The sequence below is a fragment of the Orcinus orca genome, chromosome 3, assembly GCF_937001465.1.
Source record: "Orcinus orca chromosome 3, mOrcOrc1.1, whole genome shotgun sequence".
Classification (NCBI taxonomy): domain Eukaryota; kingdom Metazoa; phylum Chordata; class Mammalia; order Artiodactyla; family Delphinidae; genus Orcinus; species Orcinus orca.
The window spans coordinates 3,331,833-3,353,860 of record NC_064561.1 but is presented as its reverse complement, the minus strand read 5'-3'; the positions used below and the strand labels follow the sequence as shown (position 1 = coordinate 3,353,860).

Here is a 22,028-nt window from a genome sequence, read left to right as displayed (position 1 = left end):
TAGAGCCCGCGTGCCACAACTACTGAAGCCTGCGCGCCTAGATCCTGTTCTCCGCAACAAGAGAAGCCATCACAATGAGAAGCCCGCGCACCGCAACGACGAGTATCCCTCACTTGCGGCAACTAGAGGAAGCCCGCACGCAGAAACAAAGACCCAATGCATCCAAAAATAAAATAAATACAATAAATAAATTTATTTTAAAAAATAAATAAAATAAAAATAAAAAAGATTCCTTAGGCTGCTGTGTGAAGAAAGGCTGTAGGTAACATTGCCAGATAAAATTCAGGATTACCAGTTAAATCTGAATTGTAGATATGTAACAAATACTTTTTTAGGGTAAGTATGTTCCATGCAATATTTGTGACATACCTATACTAAAAAAGTATTTATTACACATTCTACAACATGGATGAACCCTGAGGCCATTATGCTCAGTGAAATAGACTAGTCACAAAAGGACAAATACTGTATGAGTCCACTTATAGGAGGTCCCCAGAGGAGTTAAATTCATAGAGACAGGAAGTAGAATGGTGGGACCAGGGGCTGGGGGAGGGGATGGAGAGTCAGTGTTTCATGGGGACAGAGTTTCAGTTTGGGAAGATGAGAAAGTTCTGGAGACGGATGGTGGGGATGGTTGCACAACAGTGTGAATGTACTTAATGCTACTGAGCTGTGCACTTAAAAATAGTTTAAATGGTTAATGTGTTATATATGTTTTATCACAATAAAAATAAATAATAATGCATATATCATGAAATAACAATATCTGATACATAGTTCTTTTCCAAATGGTTAAGTTTGTAATTTTTTTTTTTTTTTTTTTTTTTTTTTTTTTTTTTGGCTGAGCCACTGGGCATGCGGGATCTTAGTTTCCTGACCAGGGATTGAACCCGGGCCCCAGCAGTGAAAGCACCAAGTCCTAGCCACTGGACTACCATGGAATTCCCTGTAAATTTAAATTATATATATAAAACAATAAAGTATTTGTATCTGAAATACAGATCTAACTGGGCATTCCGTATTTTTATTTGCTAAATCTGGCACCCTCACATGAGGTAGAAGTTGCACAATAAATGAGGAACTTGGTGCAGCGGGGTCTGGCCTAGGCCAGGGTACAGATGGGGATACTGAGGCCCAGAGAGGGGCATGCCTTGCCTGAGGTCATACATCCAGTCCTTCCGAGGGCAAGAATGCCACTTCTCTGGGTTCCCACCTGCAGGGCCCTCCTGATTCAGTGCAAACTTCTCCCCCAGACCTTGAGCCAGTGCGGAAAACCAGAGACTGAGCTATGTCGAGCAGCTGAAAAAAGATCAGGCTCTGATGGAAGCCAGAGGGCAGAGTTCCCCAAGAGGGTTAAGAGGGCTCCCCCAAAGTGGCAGCCTGAGCTGGGAGAGGAGCCATGCCTTCCCGCCAAATCAGAGGCCACTGAAGCCAACGGCTGGGCCATTAGTCATCACCTGGGGAGGTGACTTTGCTTCCTGTTCCCTGAGAGATGGTGCCTGGCACCTGGCTGGAGGAGACAAGGTGGGGAAGGTGCTGCCCTGCTCCAAGAACTGCATGGAACGTCTCCTTCTAATCAGCACGTGACCTGAGCACCTACTGTGTGCTGCAGGCTTGATCTCCAGTTTACAGCCTGGGCCATCAGCTTTCAATCCTATCATTTTTTAAAAAAATATTTACTTATTTATTTAGGCTGTGCTGCGTCTTAGTTGTGGCATGCGGGATCTACTTCCCCGACCAGGGATCGAACCTGGGCCCCCTGCATTGGGAGTGCAGAGTCTTAACCACTGGACCACCAGGGAAGTCCCTCAATCCTCTGATTAACAAATATTTACTGCCCACTTACCCAAGTAGAATAATAAGTAAGATTTATTGAGCAGCTACTATGTTCCAAGTCACATATAGTAAACATTTAACATGGTTAATTTCATTCCCACGTCAGTTGTTATTTTTCACCCCTGCTTTCCAGATAAGGAAACTGAGGCAGAGGGATAGCACCAGGGGATTGGAATCTGGGAGTGTTGGACATTTGACCCAGAGCTTCTCCTTACCTGAGCTGTGAGGGTAACATTTATTCATTCATTCCTGCCTCATTCATTCTCCCCAGGAGGGTATTGTCAGAAATTCAGAATCGCAGCCCCTCTCAAGACCAGAGGCAACAAAATCTGCCTTTAAATAACCTCCCAGGACTTGCCTGGTGGTCCACTGGGTAAGACTCGGAGCTCCCATGGCAGGGGGCCTGGGTTCGATCCTGCAACTAAGAAGTCCGCATGCTCCGACTAAAGATCCTGCATGCTGCAACAAAGATCCCACGTGCTGCAACTAAGACCCAGCGCAGCCAAAATAAGTTAATAAAATAAATAAATATTTTTAAAAATACATAAACAAGCTCCCCATGGGATTTGAGTTTGCATTATGGTTCAAGAAGCACCCACTGAAGTGTGATTGGGGTCTGATGGTCTTGGGTTTGAATCATCCCTCTGCAAGCTGCGGGGATATGAACAAGTCCATCCAGAACTTTGCAACCTCCCCTATAAATTGGTGAGAAATATCAGTACTTGTTTCCTAGGGTTATTTAGTCTAGGGGTTGTATTCATTTCCTATTGCTTTTGTAACAGATTACTACAAACTTAGTGGCTTAAAACAATGCAAATCTATTTTGACCATTCTGGAGGTCAGAAGACCCAAATGGGTCTCACTGGGCTAAAATCCAAATATAGGCAGAATTGCACTCCTTCTGGAGGCTTGAGGGGAGAATCAGTTTCCTTGCCTTTTCCAGTTCCTAGAAGCCGCCTGCGTTCCTTGGCTTGTGGCTTCTTCCTCCATCTTCAAAGCTGCAATAGCAAATCACGTCCCTCTCATACTGTTGTGGTCACTGCATCTTCTCTGACCCTCCTGCCTCCTTCTTATAAGGACCTGTGACTTCGTGGGGCCCATCCAAAGAATCCACGATGATGTCCGCATCTCAAGGTCCTTGATTTAGTGACATCTGCAGCATCTCTTTTGCCACAAATGTCACCATATTCACAGGTTCTCAGGATTAAGGCATGGTCATTTTTAGGGAGCACTATTCCGCTGACCACAGGGATTAAAAGTATGGACCCTATAGGGACTTCCCTGGTGGTCCAGATGTTGAGACTTCTCCTTCCAATGCAAGGGGTGCAGGTTCGATCCCTGGTCAGGGAGCTAAGATCCCACATGCCTCAGGGCCAAAAAACCAAAACATAAAACAGAAGCAATATTATAACAAATTCAATACAGACTTTAAAAATGGTCCACATCAAAAAAAAAAAATCTTTAAAAAAAAATAAAGGGGCTTCCCTGGTGGAGCAGTGGTTGAGAGTCCGCCTGCCGATGCAGGGGACACGGGATCGTGCCCCGGTCCGGGAAGATCCCACATGCCGCAGAGCGGCTGGGCCCATGAGCCATGGCCGCTGAGCCTGAGCGTCCGGAGCCTGTGCTTCGCAACGGGAGAGACCACAACAGTGAGAGGCCCGCGTACGGCAAAAAAAAAAAAAAAAAAAAATGGACCCTATAGAGTTGAAGTCCTATTTCTCTAGGACAACTAAACAGCCACATGAATACATAAAAACAACCTTGACCCCTACCTTATATCATACACACGCACAGAAAGAAATCTTAAAGTTAATCACATACCTAAATGTAAAAATTAAACTGCAAAGCTTTTTAAAATTATTATTTAAAAAAAATTTTTGGCCGAGCCACACGGCTACTGGAATTTTAGTTCCCTGACCAGGGCTCGAACCCGGGCCCTTGGCAGTGAGAGTGCAGCGTCCTAACCACTGGACCGCCAGGGAATTCCACTACAAAGCTTTTTGAAGAAAATACAGGAGAAGTTTTTTCTGCAACTGCGGGATATCTTGGAACACAAAAATCAAAAGCCGTGTAAAAGCTGGGTGACCTTGAGCAAGCAATTTGATTTCTCCAGAACTCAGTTTACTCATCTGTAAAATGGGAGTCCTAACACTGTCTGATTTATAAACAGAGCTGCTGTGAAGATTGTGAAGATGACATACAGAATATGGGCACGTAAAGAGCACTCAGCAAATATTACCAATGATTGCTATAAGAGGGAGGTGCTTTGGGAGCTCAGAGTAGACTACATCCAGCATGAGGAAGGTAGTCAGGGAGGCCTACCTGGAGGAAGAGGAGTACTTTAGACAGATTGGGGACAGGTCTCTTCCAGCAGAGGTGACTGCCTGGACAAAGGTCTGGAGGTAATAAGCGATGAATAGTGCCAGGTAGCTAAGGCAGAGAGGGCAAAGTGGGTGGTGACAAGAGATGAGGCTTCTTAGAGCCTCAGGAGCCTCCTGACGTTGAATGCCAGACAGAGTAGTCTGATAGCACTTTACTCTCAGGGAAAGGGGTGGCTTTCTGCCATTGTCTGGCTGTGTGATTTTGGGTTAGTCTGTTATCTTCATTTGAGAATATGAGGGATATGATCCTTTATTTCACAGTACTAAACTTTAATTTTCAATATTTCAAACATTTAGAATAGATGAAAAGGGTAGCACAATGAACACAGTACGTTCTTCTATTAGTTAGCTACTGCTGCCTAACAAATTACCTCAAAATTTAGTTGCTTGAATCAACAAACCTTTGGGACTTCCCTGGCAGTCCAGTGGTTAAGACTCTGCGCTTCCAACACAGGGGGCGTGGGTTCGATCCCTGGTTGGGGAACTAAGATCCCACATGCCATGCTGTGCAGCCAAAACAAACAAACAAACAAACAAACATTTATTATGTCATGCAGATTCAGAGGGTCAGGGATCTGGGGGGTTCTGGCTCAGGGTCTTTTATGAGACTGCAGTCAAGATATCAGCCAAGGCTACATCATCTGAAAGCTCAACGGGGGCTGGAGGAGCCACTTCCGTGTCAGCTCCCCCCCATGGCTATGGGCTGCAGGCCTCAGCTCCTCATAGCATGGACCTCCTCACATCACTGCTTGGGCATCATCACCACATGGCAGCTGGCTTCCCCCAGACTGAGTCATTCAAATGCAAGAGCAAGGAGGAAGACGCAGTGTCTTTTATGATCTAGTCTAGAAGCTGCACGCTATCACTTCCGCCCAATTCCATTTGTTAAAAGTGAGTCACCTGGGGACGCACGACCCTTGCCCCGACGGCGGCGCCCCGGGCCCCCGCGGTTGCCTCGACTGAGGCCGGCGCGGTGGAGTCGCAGAAGCTGCGGGTGCGCAGGAGCTGTGGAGCCAACCCCGCGAGCCGGGAGCATGAGGACCTGGTGTCTGTGTCAGATTTGTACCTGCGGCTGAATATTTGGAAACATATCCTATGTATGGCAATGTTCTTCCACCTCAGAGTCTGAAGCCCAAGCAAGAATTTCGAGCATATCATCGTAAAATGGAAGGAATAACAACATTTAAGTCGGATTATCGTCCTTATGAAATAGTCAAACAGCCTCGCCATTTACCAGAAGAATATAAACCAAAGCAGGGGGAGACTGATCTTGGTATTACCTACAAACGGGATCTTAATTCTTATAAAGTGCAGCGTGTGGCAATAGCTCGGCCTTTGGAGAGACAAGTTAAAAAAGGGAAGTTGGATACTGTCCCAACCTATAAAGGTAACTTGCCATTTCAAAAATTAAAGAGCTAAAAAACAAAAACTTACTTCCAGCTTTGAGATCTAACATCGGATCATGATTTTGGCACATTGCCAAACTTAAGTCTCCGTGGCTTAGGAGAAAACTTTTTTCTCTGTTGTCCAAATAGTATTGTATAGTGAGGAAAAAAAAGACTGTTTTCTTGATGGAGAGTTAAGAGACCTGGATTCCTGTCCAAATTCAGCCACTTAATTAGTTTTCTCTGTCTCAAACCATGAAAACAAAGGATACCACTGAACAAGCATTATGTCATATTTGTCACATTATGCTACATTTAGTCTGCACTGTTCCTTTCCTTCCATCCCAGAATGAGCTGAAACTTTACTGAGCATACTGGAGCCTTTAAGAAAGTCAAATAAAGAGCAACCCTCTTTGCCATTCACAAAAAAAAAAAAAAAAAAACAGTGAGTCACCAAGTCCAGCCCACATTCAAGGGGAGGGGAATTAGGCTCCACCTTTGGAAAGCAGGAGCATCAAAGATTTTATGGACATATTTTAAAAGCACCACAACCTTACACCTATATTCAACAATTGTTAACATTTTTCCATATGTGCTTTATATATGTGTGTGAATATATACGTATTTGTTTTTAAACATTTGAAAGTTTCATACATCCATCATGACCCTTCACCCCTAAATACTTCAGCATTTCCTAACAATAGGGACGTTTTATTACATAAGTGCGATACTTTTATCACAGCAAAGAAAATTCATACTTATGCCAAGATATTATTTAATATTCAGTCCATTTCTAATTTTCTTCATTGTTCTAAGAAGTTTTTGCAGCTTTTTTTCTTAACAGGGATCAAATCAAGGTTCTTGCACTACAAGTAAAGATTATATTCTTCTAATTCCTTTTAATTAGAATTTTGTTTATTTTTCACAACGTTGATGTTCTAGAGCAAACAGGTCAGTCGGCTTGGAGGATGTCTCACAGTCTGGATTTGCCTATCTCCTCATGAGGCTGTTTTTTTTTTCTTTTCTTTTTTTTTGGCGGGGGACGGGGCATGCCACTCGGCTTGTGGGATCTTATTTTCCCGACCAGGGATTGAACCCGGGCCCTCAGCAGTGAAAGTGCCAAGTCCTAACCACTGGACAGCCAGGGAATTCCCTTGTGAGGCTGTTTTATTCTTTGTCTATCCCTTGTAATTCCCATAAATTAGACCTAGAGGCTTAATTCAATTGTCTTTTTTTTTTTTTTTGGCTGTGTTGGGTCTTTGTTGCTGCGCGTGGGCTTTCTCTAGTTGCGGCGAGCAGGGGCTACTTATCCTTGCGGTGGTGCCGGCTTCTCATTGCGGTGGTTTCTCTTGTTGCAGAGCATGGGCTCTAGGTGCACGGGCTTCAGTAGTTGTGGTGCATGGGCTTAGTTGCTCTGCAGCATGTGGGATCTTCCCAGACCAGGGATCGAACCTGTGTCTCTGCATTGGCAGGCGGATTCTTTTTTTTCTTTTCTTTCTTTATTGGCTGCATTGGGTCTTTGTTGCTGTGCGCGAGCTTTCTCTAGTTGCGGCAAGCGAGGGCTACTCTTTGTTGCGGTGTGCGGCCTTCTCACTGTGGTGGCTTCTCTTTGTTGCGGAGCACAGGCTCTAGGCATGCAGGCTGCAGTAGTTGTGGCACGCGGGCTCAGCAGTTGTGGCTCATGGGCTCTAGAGCACAGGCTCAGTAGTTGTGGCACACGGGCTTAGTTGCTCCACGGCATGTGGGATCTTCCCAGACCAGGGCTGGAACCCGTGTCCCCTGCATTGGCAGGCGGATTCTTAACCACTGCGCCGCCAGGGAAGTCCAGCAGGTGCTATTCTTATCCCCATTTCATAGATAGGAAACTGAAATTCAGGAAGGTTAAAGTTTGGGCGGCACCAGGTTCTTCCATTCTTCCTTAAACTTCGTCAATGCTCTGAGGATAATCTCCCGATCTGCTTAATTTAAACCCCTTGGGGTCCGCCATCGTGGGTCCCCAAGCCCCAGCTCTGTGCATTCTCTTCATTCTCTCCCACACTGTGTGCGTGGGGGACTACTAGGGCGGACCACCGGGTTGGCTTGTGGGGACCTTGAATGCCCCCACATTGAGTTGGAACCTTATCACGTAACCGCCGGGGAGCCAGGGATGGTTCTTGAGGAGGGAAACGGACAAGGCCAGCGCTTTCTCCGTGGGGTCGTAGGTCTGTCCCTCCCTCTCCTGTCACTCACTCCTTCGGGAACGCGGTGGAAGGCGCCCAAGCACAGCCTCCCGCAGGAAGCGCCCTCGTTGCCCCTGGCAACAGAGTCCAGGGGAACCACCGAGACGCGGCCCGACAGTACAGAGCGCTCACTCCGGGCCAGCAAGGCTCGGAGATCTAGAAAGCGGAGCCTGACTGATTGTCACGTGGGCTGCCCACGGGAAGGCGGAACTTCCGGCGGCCCAGTATTTTCTTTCCGGTTGTTGCCTCCTACCGGCCCCTCCCTTACTGGCCCCTGCGCCCCCCTCCCCCCGCGGCCCCCGCCGCCGGGCCCGCCGCTACCATGAAGAAATTCTTCCAAGAGATCAAGGCCGACGTCAAGTTCAAGAGTGCGGGGCCCGGGCAGAAGCTCACGGAGTCGGTGGGGTGCGTGACAGGCGCTGAGGCTTGAGGCCCGGGGGCGGAGATCAGCGGAGGGGGAGGGGCGGGGAGGCCAGCGAAGACGAGAGGCGGGGAGGGGCTGCAGAGAGTCAGAGCGTGGGGAGAAACCTGGGGGGCGGGGCAAGAGGGAGGGAGTGGGAGTAGGGGAGAGGGGAGGCCTCCGGGGGCGGGGCAGGAGGGGGCGGGGCTGCAGGAAGTGAGGGGGTCCCTGGAGAGACCCTAGGGGGTTAGGGCGGGCGGTAAGGGAGAGGCCGGGGATGCGGAGAAGGGGCCCAGAAGAGGCATCGCATAGGGTTTGGGGGAATCTAGGTGACCAGAGATTGGGGACTGAGCCTGGAGAAACAGGTAGAGCTGGGGTCGCAAAAAGTCGTGAGGCTTAGATTCTGTGGCGATAGGGGTCTGGGCCTTGGTTCTGGAGCAGGAGGGAGGATGGGTTGAGGATCTGGAAGGCCAGGGAGCCTGAGGTGTTGTTGGAAGGGTGGTCAGGGACTTGGGAGGTGCGGGTGAACTGGGTGGGTGGTGGGTGCTGCGAGGGGCTGAGGAAGGTCTGGGAGGAGAAGGGAGGCAGGTGGGTGGAGATGGGGAGCTGAGGGAGTCTGCTACCGGAAGGAGGTGGGGGGCCTCGTGGGTGATGGCTGAGTGGCCTGGAGGTTCCGAGGGTGACCTGGGAGGGGAGGGGAGGTGGCCTGCATTTCCAGGCCTCTGTGACTTATCTGGGGAGGACTTGGAGAAGAGAAGGGCCTGGGGCCACACTGGAGACTCCATGGGCAGGTGTGAGGGGCCAGTGCTGTGCAGAGGGTAGTGAAGAGCTGGAGCAGGTGAGGATGCCAGACTGAGGGCCGGTGGGCTGAGAAGGAGGCTCCACTGGGGGGGACGGGATGAGAAGAGGGAGTTCAGGAGGGGCTGGGGCTGCTACCAGGAGCTACAGAGGGGGCTGGGGGACCCGAGGGGGTTTAGGATGGGGAGTGACTGAAGAAAGAGGTCAGCCTGGGGAGGGGTCTGTGAGGCATAATGGAAGGGATTGTGAAGAGGTCGGGGCTGGGAGGGGGTCAGAGGAGAGGCAGGGAGGCAGGAAGGGGTGGTGAGGGCATCATGAGGTAGTGGGGGTGGGTGAGGGAGAGTGGGTGCGTGGCAAGGACATGAGGGCATCTGTCACGAGGATTGGGGGCCCCTGGGGTTCTTGGGAGGGGACAAAGGAGTAGTGGGACAAACGAGGCCCATGAGGGTTAGATCCATGAGTACGGGAGGGAAGTGCAGGTCCTGGGAGCCTGGGGTGGTGACAGGGATAGGAGGCCACCTTAAGAGGGGCCCAGGGAGAGCCGTGGGCCAGACAAGGGGGTCCATTCATTTGTTCATCAAGTAGTGGGTGGAGGTGGGGGGCTGGTGCAGCTGGACTGTGTGTGACAGGAAGGAGGTGGGGGCTGATGGCTGTGTCAGACTGGAGGCCTGGGAGGACAGGAGAGGGGAGTCACATGGAGATCCAAGCTTCTGTGATGTGCCTGGAGCCGGACTGGAGACTCAGGGTGCATGCGAGGGTGTGTGTCCAGCACTGTTACGGCATGAAAATTCCCGCCCTCTCAGGGCTCACGTTGTAGTGGGGAGAGGTGGGCAAGTAGAACAATACATAAACGATGAAAGAACAGCCCTGAAGAAAAATAAACAGGGTCCAGAGAGTGAGCCATGTGGGTGACTGTTAGGTGGTCTGGGAATGCCTCTCTGAGAAGGCGACTTTTGAGCGAGAGCTGGATGAGGTGAGACTCAGCCGTGTGGAAATCAACCCGTCTCTCTGTCTCTGTCACACACACACACACACACACACACACACTCCAGGCAGAAGGCACAGAATGTGCAAAGGTCCTCTCCTAGGAGGTTGTTTAGGAGGGAGTTTAGATAGGAGTGAACAAGGGAAAGGGGCAGGTTGTGAAGGGCCTGGCCTGTAGCGTGCGGAGGCTGCAGGATTCTGTCCTGCATGGGATGAGAGGGCTTTGTGCAGAGGAGTGACTGGGTTTTAGAAGGATCCCTCTGGCTGCCCAGAGGAGCCATGAAGCGGGTGAGTGAGGGGTCTTGGAAAAATGGCGTTTTTATGGAAAGATGGGGGCTAGGGTGGCACTACGTGACTTGTCTTTTCTTCGACCTGAAACTCTCAGCTGTTGGGAGGGCTGGAGAGGGGGCCGGGATGGGCAGGAATCTACCAGAGGCCTGGGGACAAGAAAAGAGGGCTGCCCGGGTGTCTGAGCAGAGCGGGAAGCATGAGGGCCATGAACTCAGAGCCTTGGCTCCTGAGAAGGTTCTAGAGATATAGCACAGATGATTCCAACTACTGGCATCGGGAGAGGGTCCTGAGGAAAGGAGGAGAGTGAGGCAGGTGAGTCAGACCCTGGTGGGAAGAAGGCCATCTCTGCTGGAACGTCAAGGCCAGGTCGTTCTCGAGCTAGGTTGGGTTAGGAAGCTGCCCATCCCGTGGGATGATCACCCTGCCTACTTCCCAGGGTGGAGGGGAGATTAAACCAGATCTTTGTTTGTTTGGGGTTTTTTTTGGCCTTGCTGCGCAGCATGCCGGATCTTAGTTCCCTGACCAGGGATCAAACCCGAGCCCACGGCAGTGACAGCACCAAGTCCTAACCATGGGATCACCAGGGAAGTCCCTAAACCAGACCCTTGTAACACACTCCACGCAGGGCCTGCGTGCGGCCTGGCCCGCTGCCCGAGCTTCCGTGACCCTCTGGGGCTTGTGAAAGGGCGTCTGGAGCGCTCGCTGGGAGGGACGTTGCCATGCGTAATAGACGCGCTGAGCGACAGCTAGCTCCTGGTGCGCTGTCTGGTGCGCAGTAGGTGAGGTGCTCAGTAGATGAAGCCTCCATGTCTCACCCTCGTAGACAGTACGGGTGGAGCCTCTCGCTCAGGGAAGGGGGCGAAGAGCATCAGCCCCTGCGGACGGTAGGTGTGCTCTTACCTTGCCTGACAGATGATGACTCCGAGGCCCAGGCCAGTGCAGGATTTGTCCAAAGTGGCAGGCAGGGCGGGGAGCAGAGTCACCGTCTGCCTCCCGAGGCTCCTCCGTCTGCGTTAGACCCGTCTGGTGGCCGTGGTGGCCCCTGGGGCAGAGGCCCATGTCTGTCTGCTGGGGCAGGAGCAGAAGTGGGAGAGGGACAAAAGCTCTTCTGTCTGCCCCCACGTCACCTCACGGTCCCTCCGCATCTCCTTAGGGAGAAGGCCCCCAGAGAAAAGCCCAGCAAGGCGGCGCTCCGGCAGCCCCGCCAGGGACCTACCGATGAGGCGCAGATGGCGGCCGCGGCGGCTCTGGCCCGGCTCGAGCAGAAGCAGCCCAGGGCGCGGGGCCCCACGTCACAGGAGTCCATCCGGAGCCAGGGTGAGCCTCGGCCGTCCTTGGGCCACGGGGGTGGGGACGGGGGGCGGTGGAGCGGGCCTCTGCCCCTCTGTCCTTGAGGCTGATCCTTGACTTTTCATGCATTCCAGGTCCTGTGCTTGGCTCTGGCTGAAAATAATTTCATAGCCAGCGACTCGGGGTGGGAGGAGGGTTTAAATCACAGCTGTGAGCCAGTCCACAAAGGGGCCATGCAGGTGGAAAGGCCAAGGGGGGCTGCTGTGGTCTGGGTGGCATGGATGTCAGGGAGGTTGCGGAGGGGAGGGTTGGGACTCAGGGGGGGGGGGAGCACGGTGGCCTGGCGCAGCCTGGGGGCATGGAGAGGTTGGCGGGCTGGGAGGACCTTGAGCTGGAAGGACTAGAATTTGACCCACACGAGGGTCCATGCCGGGGAATGGTGTGCCTGGCTCACACACTGACCCGTCCCTGCCTCTCCCTCCAGTGAGAAAGGAACTTCAAGCTGAAGCGACTGTCAGTGGGAGCCCGGAGGCCCCAGGGACCAACCCGGTAAAAGCATCACGATGGCAGCATGACACCCAAGGGGCGGCCTGGGGCGGGCGGGGGAGCTGGGAGCCCTTAGAGTGCCCGCTTGGGCTCTCTTCTGTGTTTGGTCTGATTGGTGCCCAGCCCTGGGCGGTAAGCATCTGGTGCTGGAGAGATGCAGAAAGGACATCGGGGTGGATCGAGGTCATCTCTGGCCTCAGGACGCTGGGGATCCCCGTGGTTTAGGGCGGTGTCATCTGGGACCTGTGTGCTTGGCATCTAATGACACCAGGCCCAGGCCCTGGGGGAGGGACTGCACCTCCGTTAAGTCCCCTCCCTCCCCTGTAAGCCCATGAGGGTAGGTGCTGTTACAGTTCCCACTTTTCAGAAGAGAAAACTGAGGTTCAGAGAGGTGAGGCCTGGTGCCCTTGGTCATGCACTTCAAAATCAGCAAGGGCAGGACTGGAACCCAGTCTGTCTGAGTCCAAAGCCCTTAGCCTTAGCACTGCCCTCTGCTGCCTTCCTCAGATACAGGAGGGCACCATGGAGACTGGTGTAGTCAGGGAGGCCTTCCTGGAGGAGGCAGGCCTCAAAGGAGAACTTGGCAGAAAGGGTGTTCTGAGCAGCACCACCTGTGAGGCCTCACTGAATTTCAGAATGGAACGGACCCTGGATATTACCTAGGAATTGAAGCCCAGAGCAAGGCTGGGACTCGTCCAGGGCACCGTGACTCCTCACTCTCCCACCAAAGCCCCTCCCTCACCAGGTAGGGGGGCGGGAAGAGCAGGAACGATCAATTCAGCACTTACACCGTGTCCGGAGCTGCTCCACACTTTCCGTTCCTTACCTTGTTGAATTCTGAGGTGGTCCCTCAAGGACATCTTACAGACCAGAAGACAGGCTCAGAGGGGCTTGGCCATTGGGCCACGGTGTCCCATGGCTAATAGGCAGAGGGGACAGCATTGGGACCAGGATGTCTGGCTCCCAGGGCCATGCTCTCAGGACTGTGGCACTCGGGTGGCTCGGGGTGGCCTCTGTCCACAGTCTAGGCTCAGACACCCTCACCCATCCTCCCAGGCGCCCAAGCCCAAAGAGGAGGGCTCGACCCACCTTGCAGTGCCCGGAGTGTACTTCACCTGCCCGCTCACAGGGGCCATCCTGAGGAAGGACCAGCGGGACGCCTGCATCAGAGAGGCCATTCTCTCGGTGAGTGCCGGCCCCGGTGCAAGAGCCGCCCCCCGGGAGCCCGGGTGGCACAGAGCATATGCTGTGGTTCTGTTCTAACCTCTCTAAAGAGGGAATGCTTACCTGAGGGACAGAATTCAAGATACAGAAGGGTAGGCGGGGAAAAGCCGCCTCCCACTCACCTCGCGGCCATTCTCCCTGAGGCAGCAGCTGTAAGTAGTCTAGGCCCCTTTTCAGAGATGCTCCAAATATGTACAAACCACCGATACGTCTATATCTGCCACACGTGCTGTGTGTTTGTTTTACGTAAAAGGTAATGTACCGTTCACGCCTGACGTGGAAACTGCTAGGTATTATATCAGTGCAGAAAGAACTTCCACATTTTTTTTCCCCTTGAAACTCTGTATTTGGAAATAATTTCAAACCTAAAGAAAAATCGCAAGGAGAACAAAAAGAACACGTGAACATCCTTTAATCAGGGTGGGAGTGTCCTATTACTGTTCTGACAGATTACTACGAACTTGGTGCCTCCAGACAGCATGCCTCTTATAATTCGGGAAATCAGAAGTGGGCCTTGGGTCTCACGGGGCCACACTCAAGTTGGCCGCAGGGCAGTGTGCCTTCTGGGAGCCCTAGGGGGAGTCAGGCTGTCTGTACTCCATGGCTCCTTCTCTGTCTTCACAGCCAGCGGTGCCAGGCCAGGTCTTTCCCAGCTGCCATCTCTCTGCTTCTCTGTCTCTCTCTTCCCCCTTTTAAGGGCCCTTGTGATTCCATTGGGCTCACCTGGCTAATCCAAGCTAATCTCTAATCCCCCTATTTTAAGGTCCACTGAGCAGCAGCCTTAACTCCATCTGTCACCTCCACACCCCCTGACCCATAACATACTCCCAGGTTCCAGGGATCAGGTCACAAATATATATGTCATTCTGCCCACCTTACTCACATTTGCCAGTTGCTAAAATTTTTACCCCATTGGCTCTCTCACGCCTGTTTTTTTCTGAGCGGTTAGAAAGCCTGCATTCTCCACAGTGACTGCGTGATGACTCACGGCAAATTGTTCCCTGACTCTTTAACCAACCCCGTGTTGGTGTTGATAAGCGCGTAGGAAGTTTCCAGTCTTTTGCTAGTGAGGACAATATTTATGATGAAAACCTTGTCTGTACACCACTTTGAGCTGTAGGCTCCATTCCAGAAGCAGAGTTGCTGGGACAGAGGACAGCGTGTAGGGCTTTGGAGAGTTGTCACCAGATGAACCTCCATGTGGGTTGTCCTGATTCACACTCACCCAGCGTGTGAGAAAATACCCATTTCCCTGTCCCCTGTTGTCACTGTGGGTTACCAAACATTTTTTGTCTTTACCCAAACTGATTGGTAAAAATAATATCTCAGCATAGTTTTAGTTTGCGTTTCCTTTTTTAGGCTTAGGTTGGCTGTGTTTTCATATGAGAATGCATCCTTTGCCCATTTTTGTGTTGGGTGTTTTTTTTTTTTCTTATTGATTTGTAGGCACTCTTTACATATTAGGAAAAACTAGCCTTTTGCCTATGATCTGAGTTGTGAATATTTTTCTCCAGTTGTTTACTTTTTAGAGTTGGCTTATGGTCATATGGCCATGTAGAAATTTTTAATCTCTATGTAATTCAATGTGTCAGTCTTATTTTATGGCTTCTGGGTTTTGTGACCTACTTAGGAAGGCCTTCCCCACTTCAGGATTAAAACAACTCTTCCATGGTTTTTCTAGTGCTTTTCTGTTTTGCCTTTTGTTGTTTGCTGTGTTTAATGTTTAAAGCTTTGATCCCACTAGAATTATACCTGTGTAGAACAGGACGCATGGAACTAGTGTTATTCCTTTTTTTTTTTCCGGATAGTTATCCAGTTTTCCCCAATCCTCATTTATTGAAACACCTGTCTTTTGGCCACCGTGAAATCTCCCATTATCACAAAGTAAATCCCTACATGGATTCGGTTCCTTTCGGGATGTGTCTGTTCTTTTGTCCCCTTGTCCGTTCGTGCGCCCTGGTCCTAATTTAAACGAGGCTGCAGGCTGCCTGGAAACATGTGAGAACAGCATTTGGAGCTGCAACTCTTCCCTGGGTGGGTGGGTGTGCTTGTCCTGAGGAGGCTGGAGTAGGGAGCGGTCAGCCTGGCTCAGCCTTGTCCTGAGAATGCCCCCCATCTTACTGCTGCTTCTCTACAGACCCGATTTCTCTGCCCTTCCACATATTTTTGTCCTACCCTGGCAACTTACTGGCAGACTGGGCTGGGTCCCAATTTGAAGTTCCCAGGAGAGCTGGCCCAGTTCAGATCAGACAACTAAGTGACACAGTGTGGCTGCTGAAGGCTCACCCCAGTGTAGCTGAGGGAAGGTAGCTGGGGCAGGGTGGAAGCCCCACAGCTGCCTTCCAGGAGCTGTGGCTGGGCTTCTGCAGGGCTGCCCAGGGGTAGATCTGAGGGGGCCAGGTCTTCTGTGCTCTTGATTCATCACCTCTGGTGACCCAGCTGTTCACCCCCACCATTTTTTTTTTCTTTTTGGCCACACCTTGCGGCATGTGGAACTTCCCCGACCAGGGATCAAACCCGTGGCCCCTGCAGTGGAAGCACGGAGTCTTAACCACTGGACCACCAGGGAGGCCCCACCCCCACCATTATCCAGGCAGAGCAAATGACTTTGGGGCTGATGCGGGTGCCAGCCCCACTCGCCATGTAACTAGTGACTTTCTGGGGCTGCAGAGAAACACCACCATACGGTGTGGCCGTGTGCAGTGGCTGTCCAGAACGTGAGCAGATCTGCTGCCCAGTCTTGCCCCTCGCCTTAGTTTTCCATTCTCAGCCTCTCCTCGCTGGGGTGCTGTTCGCAGGGTCCCATGGGGACCGGTCAGTGATGTCTCCACTATCTTGCCTCCCCCAGGAGTGATCAGGCAGCCACAGGTCACAGACCTCTTTTGCGTCCTGTCTCTGCCACCTCCGTCTGTTTCTAGAACGTCCCTCGTAGGGATGGGGGATGAGGAGGGACGTCAGGTCCGCGGTGGCTGGCGGGTCCCAGGCACTCAGCTGCTGCGCCCTTGGTGGCACTCAGTGCTGGCGTTGGGCGCCAAAGCCAGAGCGGTAGGCAAAGGTCTGTGTCACGCCGACCCGAGGGGTGGTGTAACCTGGGCTGCCATCGCCCCCTTTTCCCTAGACGTGAGGGCAGGGCTGAGGCCCCAGGCTGGAGTCATCAAAAGGGTTTTCCTCCTCCTTTTTCTGCTGTTGAATTTGCTTCTGTCCCATGCTAGGGCCTGCTGTGAGACAGTTCTTACTGTTGTCACCGGTGTCACTGCTGCCACCTGAGTGCTGAGACCTGGCTGCTTGGCTGGCATGGCCTCCAGGCCCTGAGGTGGACGCTTTCTGACTCAGCTTTCCTCCCTCCTCCCAGCACTTTTCCACCGACCCAGTGGCCGCCTCCATCATGAAGATCCACACGTTCAACAAGGACCGGGACCGGGTGAAGCTGGGCGTGGACACCATCGCCAGGTGAGTGGGCGGCCCCCTCCCACTGGGGTGCCAGCTCCTGGGCCTCCATCGCGATCGGCTGAGGGGCCCCAGAGGGAGCACGGCCCTGGGAGTGAGGCCAGGCCCCACCCTTCACTCCCCCTCGCCCTTGGGGAAGGGCCTTGGCCTCTCTGGGCCTCAGTTTACCAGTGTTTAGAATGAAGAGGTTTACTGAATCGGGGGTTCCCAACCCTGGCTTCCCTTTGGGATCATCAGAAGAATGTGAAGCAGGCAGGGTCTCACCCACCGCCAACTCCTCTGATGGGAGCAGGTCGGGGGCGGGGCCAGAAGTCTGTTGCTCAGCAACCCCCAAGCCGGCTCTGGGGACCCATCAGCTCTGGCTCTGCCTGCTCCACCCCCACCACGGTGGCTCCTTGGTGCCCTCAGGGGGAGGCAGGACCGAGGAGGAGGCCCAGTGTCTGGGGCACCAGGGGTTGGGCTCTATGGGGTGTACAGGGTGTGACGGCAGCCTTCCCGGGGGTCACTCTTAGCACGAGCCGGTGTGGCTCTGAGCTGCTCTCCCCTGTCTGCCCAGGTACCTGGACAACATCCACCTGCATCCTGAGGAGGAGAAGTACCGGAAGATCAAGCTTCAGAACAAGGTGTTCCAGGTGAGGGCTGCCACCAGAGTGACTTAGCCTGGGGTGGCCGGCGTGGCCGGGCCTGTGAGGCCACCCAGGACCCAGGCTGGCGGTGGGAGCAGCTGGGCTGCAGCCAGCCAGTGGCGGCCAGAGCCGGCTGCAGAAGGGCCCCTGCAGGGCTTGGGAGTTGAGGTGTGCAGAAGGTGCCAGGCGGGGAGGGAGGGCTTTGTGAGCGCAGGACGAGCACAGTACGCGTACGCTGTCTGCTCTCGCCACCAACCCACGGCGTGACTCGACTTTTCTTTGAATTAGCTGGGAACACATCGGCACTGGGGAGATTTTTCACGCAAACGCAGACTTTTGGTTTCTGTGGAGAAATCGCAGGGTCCTAGCACTCTGGCCCATGGTACCCGTGCAGCTGGCGGGGCCCCGCTCTCTCCTGGGGGTCCCCACCCACATCCAGCATCCCAGGGCCTGCCTCCCCCGCTTCTGGGGACTCCCAGCCTCCACTGTCCTTTGGCTCTTCAGCCTCCTTCACCCTGGTGTTGACCTTTTGGGATCCCAGGCCCTCTGTGAGCTCACCCCTGCAGACAGCTTTGGGGGTTCATCCTGTCCAGGGGCAGCGGCCGCTCTGACACTGGGGACTCTGGGCCAGAAGGGCGGGGTGGGCATTGAGGCCGGTGGGGCACGAGGAGTCCTCAAGGGTCCCGCATGACCTCTGGCTCCGCTCTCAGGAGCGCATTAACTGCCTGGAAGGGACCCACGAGTTTTTTGAGGCCATCGGCTTCCAGAAGGTGCTGCTTCCGATCCCCGACCAGGGTAAGAGAAAAAGAGAAGGGCCGTGGCTGAGCCCAGGGGCAGGGGTGGGAGGGGCCCGGCTCGGGGGTCTCCCTGCCACGGCAGAGTGACATGCCCACGTGTCCCAGAGGGCCCCGAGGAGTTCTACGTGCTGAGCGAGGCCGCCCTGGCCCAGCCCCAGAGCCTGGAGCAGCACAAGGAGCAGCTGCTGCGCGCCGAGCCCGTGAGGGCCACACTGGCCCGCCAGCGCCTGGTCTTCCGGCCCTCGCCCCTGGCCTCCCATTTCGACCTGCCTGCGGACTTCTTCAGCCTCACGGCGGAGGAGCTCAAGCGAGAGCAGCGGCTGCGGTCAGAGGCCGTGGAGCGGATGAGCGTGCTGCGGACCAAGGCAATGCGCGAGCGGGAGGAGCAGAGGGAGATGCGCAAGTACACATACACGCTGCTGCGCGTGCGCTTCCCCGACGGCTGCCTCCTCCAGGGTGCGTGCTGGGTGCTGGCGATGCCGCCTGGGGTCCACTGTGCGCCGGCAGGAGCAGGCTGCCCTGGTCTGAGCTCGTCCCGGGGGAGGAGGCCGAGGGCTCAGGGGTGCTCCCACGAGCTCCAGCGCCACACTTGTCCCCCCGCCAGGGACCTTCTACGCCCGGGAGCGGGTGGCAGCACTGTACGCATTTGTCCGGGAGGCCTTGCTGATCGACTGGCTGCCTTTTGAGCTGCTGGCCTTGGGAGGGCAGAAGTTGTTGGAGGACGAGAACCTGGCCTTCAATGAGTGCGGGCTGGTGAGTGACGGGCTCCCCGCACAGCGGAACTGGGTTTTCTGGGTTCTTGTTGAATCAGCACAAACCCCCGAGGAGGGGGATGCTCTTCAGTTGGAGGTGGCATTAGGGGAAGGGGTCCTGGGGCCAGGCTCCCTGGGTGTGAGTCCCACCATTCCACTTCCTTGCCATCTGATCTTGAGTAACTTCTCTGTGTCTACAAAATGGGAATGTGCCCAGTGTGTTAGAGTCCTCTGTGGCGCAGAGCTAAGGTGGCATTCAAAATGCAAGGAATTACCGGGGAGGGTGTAGGAGGGGGCTGGAGGGTGGTCAGACCCTGATTCAGGGAGGCCTGGACAGGAAGTCCTGACTGCTGCCCAATGTTGGGCTGGCTTCAGCCAGGCCAGGGGGTGTCCCTGAGCCCGGGTCATCATCAGAGAAGTCCCTGTTATATGAGAATGGACTGAGTGCATGGGTGTGCCGTCAGCGGCGGGGAGCAGTCCCGGCTCCAGCAGGAAGATCTGAACGTGAAGCGGGAGCTCTGTCACATAAAGGCCAGAGCGAGGCTGAGGCTTCTTACCCCACTGCAGGTGCCCTCGGCCCTCCTGACCTTCTCGTGGGATGCAGCCGTGCTAGCAGACATCAGGGCTGCGGGGGTCCAGCCAGACTCATCTGTCCTGAAACCCGAGCTCCTGTCGGCCATCAAGAAGCTCTAATGAAATAAAAGCAAGGTTGGCTTCAGCCCCTGTGGGTCTGTCTCATGCTCTCTCCCTGCTTCCTCCACATTCCCCTCGTCCCCGTCCCCCCACCACTCCGGGGCCTCCCAGCTTCCTCCGGAACCTCCTCCTGCCCACGGGTACCACAGGCATGGAGAGGGGTGCTGGTTGGCCCGTGGACGCGTGCCGAGACTGCCACCTGGATGGGGCAGCCTCTAGTAGCCTGCTTAGAGAAGCCCGGGCCCCGTCCCCGTGTGCTGTGGCCTCGGTGGCTGTGGCTAGCCCTGAAGTGACTGGCACAAGAATGAGACACTGGGCCTGTCAGGACACGGTGTGTAAAATTCTAAACCTGAATAAAGTTTCCCGGTGGTGAGTTGAGGCCGTGGGAGGCGGTGTAGGGTGGCAGCTCTGCAGAGCCACCAGCAGGTGAGGCCCGGCCGTGGCTCCCGGTGAAGTGGGGCCAGGCGGACACCTTGTGGCCACCTGGGCACCCAGGAGCCCCTCATGTCCGAGGCGAGCTCTTCACTTCTCGCATCTTCCTAATTGTTGTCCCCACCGGCCTGATGAGCCAGCCCTGCTGAGCGCTTCCCAGGGCCCCGGAGCCTTGCAGGCCCCACAGGGCAAGCTCCCCCAGATGTCCACATCCTCCTCCCTGGACCTGTGAATGCGTTACTTTATGTGACACAGGGACTTGGCCTGTGATTGAGGATGAGATGGGAGGTGGCCCTGGGTTAACCTGGTGAGTTCTAATGCGTAGAGGAAAACACAAGGGATGGGGAGATGTGGAGGAAGGGGCCACGTGCCAAGGATTCGGGTTGGCCTCCAACAGCTGGAAGAGGGACAGAAACAGATTCCCTCTAGAGCTTCCAGCGGGAACCAGCCCTGCTGACACCTGATTCTGAGCCAGTGAGGCCCTTGTCGGACTTCCGCCCCCCAGAACTGCCGGTAGAACAAGTCTGGCGGTTTGTTGCAGCAGCCGTGGGGAGCCAACGCAGACAGGGGGACCAAGGCCTGGAGGGTGTGGGCACTCGCCCCCGGTCACACCTCTGCCGGGAGACACCTGAGCCCCTGCTCCTGACTGCTCATCTGGATCGTCCCCTCCCTGTCACTCGCAGCCTGGCCCCGGGCTGTGGCCCCTAGCCTTCACAGAGGCCAGTGGTGGCTGGTTCTCTGGCCACTGTGAGATTAAAGCATCTAGGCCCCAGATGTGATTAAAACAAAATTCCCTGGTAACGCCGTCAGCCACACGTGCTTTGCCTCCCACCTGGGCCGCCGGCAGCTCTGTTCCCACGTGCGGGCAGGACCTAGGCCCATCCTCCTTTGCCGCCTCATCTCCGGAACCCAGCACTGCCTCGGCTTGATACCCTGCTCTCGACTCCCACTAGGAGTCGACTGCAGATTGTCAGGTGGCAACTAAAACGGTTTAAGGCGACGTGACCGCTGCAGGTAGTCACATCACAGGTGGAGTCACACCTGCGTCCTCTCCCTGTGCCGGCACTCAGCTGCACCCCACATGCAGCATCTCGTCCTGGATGGGGCCAGGGTCCTCACCCCACAACTGGGGTGCTTGTCAGCCCCACCCGTGCAGAGCTGGAGAGGAATGGGACCCCTCCGGGAGGATTGGGGTGCTGCCAGGAGAGGCAGGCCCGGCAGGGACCTGGCCACCACACGGCGAGCTCCCCATGGCTGGGGTCGTGTCGCCCTGTCTCGGGTGCATCCACAGTCAACACTGAACCATTCTTCACAATGAGATGCCAGCCGACTCTTCTCTCTCGGGAACAGCGGCAACAAAGACAGCATGATGTTAAGGGCCGGCAGACAGGAGCCCGGTTCCGATGGAATCTGTGAATTCTGCCAAAATCTCAGCTGCCCCAGGCCCTCAGAGCATGCTCGAACGCCTCTGCAGGGCCTATCACAGCCCCGTCCGAGGGCTGCTCCAGGGCCTCGGAGGCCAGGGCTCAGCAGGCGCCGTGGCTGGCTCCACGCTGCTCAGCTTCAACACTCCTGAGGGGTGGCCTGACCCAGAGGTCGGTTCTGGAAGCCAGGATTCAGCTCCTGGAGGTTGGGAATACCTCTGCTCGCCTACCCGAGGGGCAGGAGGGATTAACTGGCGTAAACCACCTGCCTAGAAGCCCTCACCTTGAACTAGGTCAGTGGGGAGGTTGAGGATTTCACAACAAACAGGTGGGACAGCGCTTTTGCAAAGCGTAAAGCTTTATAGACATGCCACATGTCTACGTGTGGCAGGGACGGGGCAGTGGGGTGGAGAGTGGACACCCGACGGCACAGAGCGCCGGGCTCGGGCCCAGGGCAATGGACGCACCACTCACAGAAGTGACGTGTTTGAAAAGACGACAGA

General features: G+C 54.5%; 1 protein-coding gene, 1 long non-coding RNA gene and 1 other non-coding gene across 4 annotated transcripts; 1 reads left to right on the top strand and 2 right to left on the bottom strand.

The window, feature by feature from the left end:
- Positions 1–1,729: 1,729 nt before the first annotated feature.
- TRNAG-CCC (transfer RNA glycine (anticodon CCC)) lies at positions 1,730–1,802 on the bottom strand. Its single transcript has one exon. It is a non-coding gene; the product is annotated as a tRNA-Gly (tRNA).
- Positions 1,803–8,056: 6,254 nt separating this feature from the next.
- Positions 8,057–19,694, top strand: UBXN6 (UBX domain protein 6). 2 transcript variants are annotated; one of them, XM_004277224.3, is made up of 10 exons: positions 8,057–8,226; positions 11,448–11,611; positions 12,069–12,133; positions 13,187–13,315; positions 16,707–16,804; positions 17,358–17,433; positions 18,138–18,222; positions 18,330–18,680; positions 18,829–18,977; positions 19,544–19,694. In XM_004277224.3, the coding sequence occupies exons 1-10, from the start codon at positions 8,144–8,146 to the stop codon at positions 19,667–19,669; spliced, it is 1,326 nt and encodes a 441-aa protein (XP_004277272.1). In that variant the 5' UTR covers positions 8,057–8,143; the 3' UTR covers positions 19,670–19,694. The 2 variants fall into 2 exon arrangements, with proteins under 2 accessions (XP_004277272.1, XP_049564295.1); XM_049708338.1 differs by lacking the exon at positions 8,057–8,226 and adding an exon at positions 9,744–9,764.
- LOC125964078 (uncharacterized) lies at positions 15,125–18,141 on the bottom strand. Its single transcript, XR_007476690.1, has 2 exons — positions 17,986–18,141; positions 15,125–17,770 (listed from the first exon to the last, which is right to left on the bottom strand). It is a non-coding gene; the product is annotated as an uncharacterized LOC125964078 (long non-coding RNA).
- Positions 19,695–22,028: the final 2,334 nt, after the last annotated feature.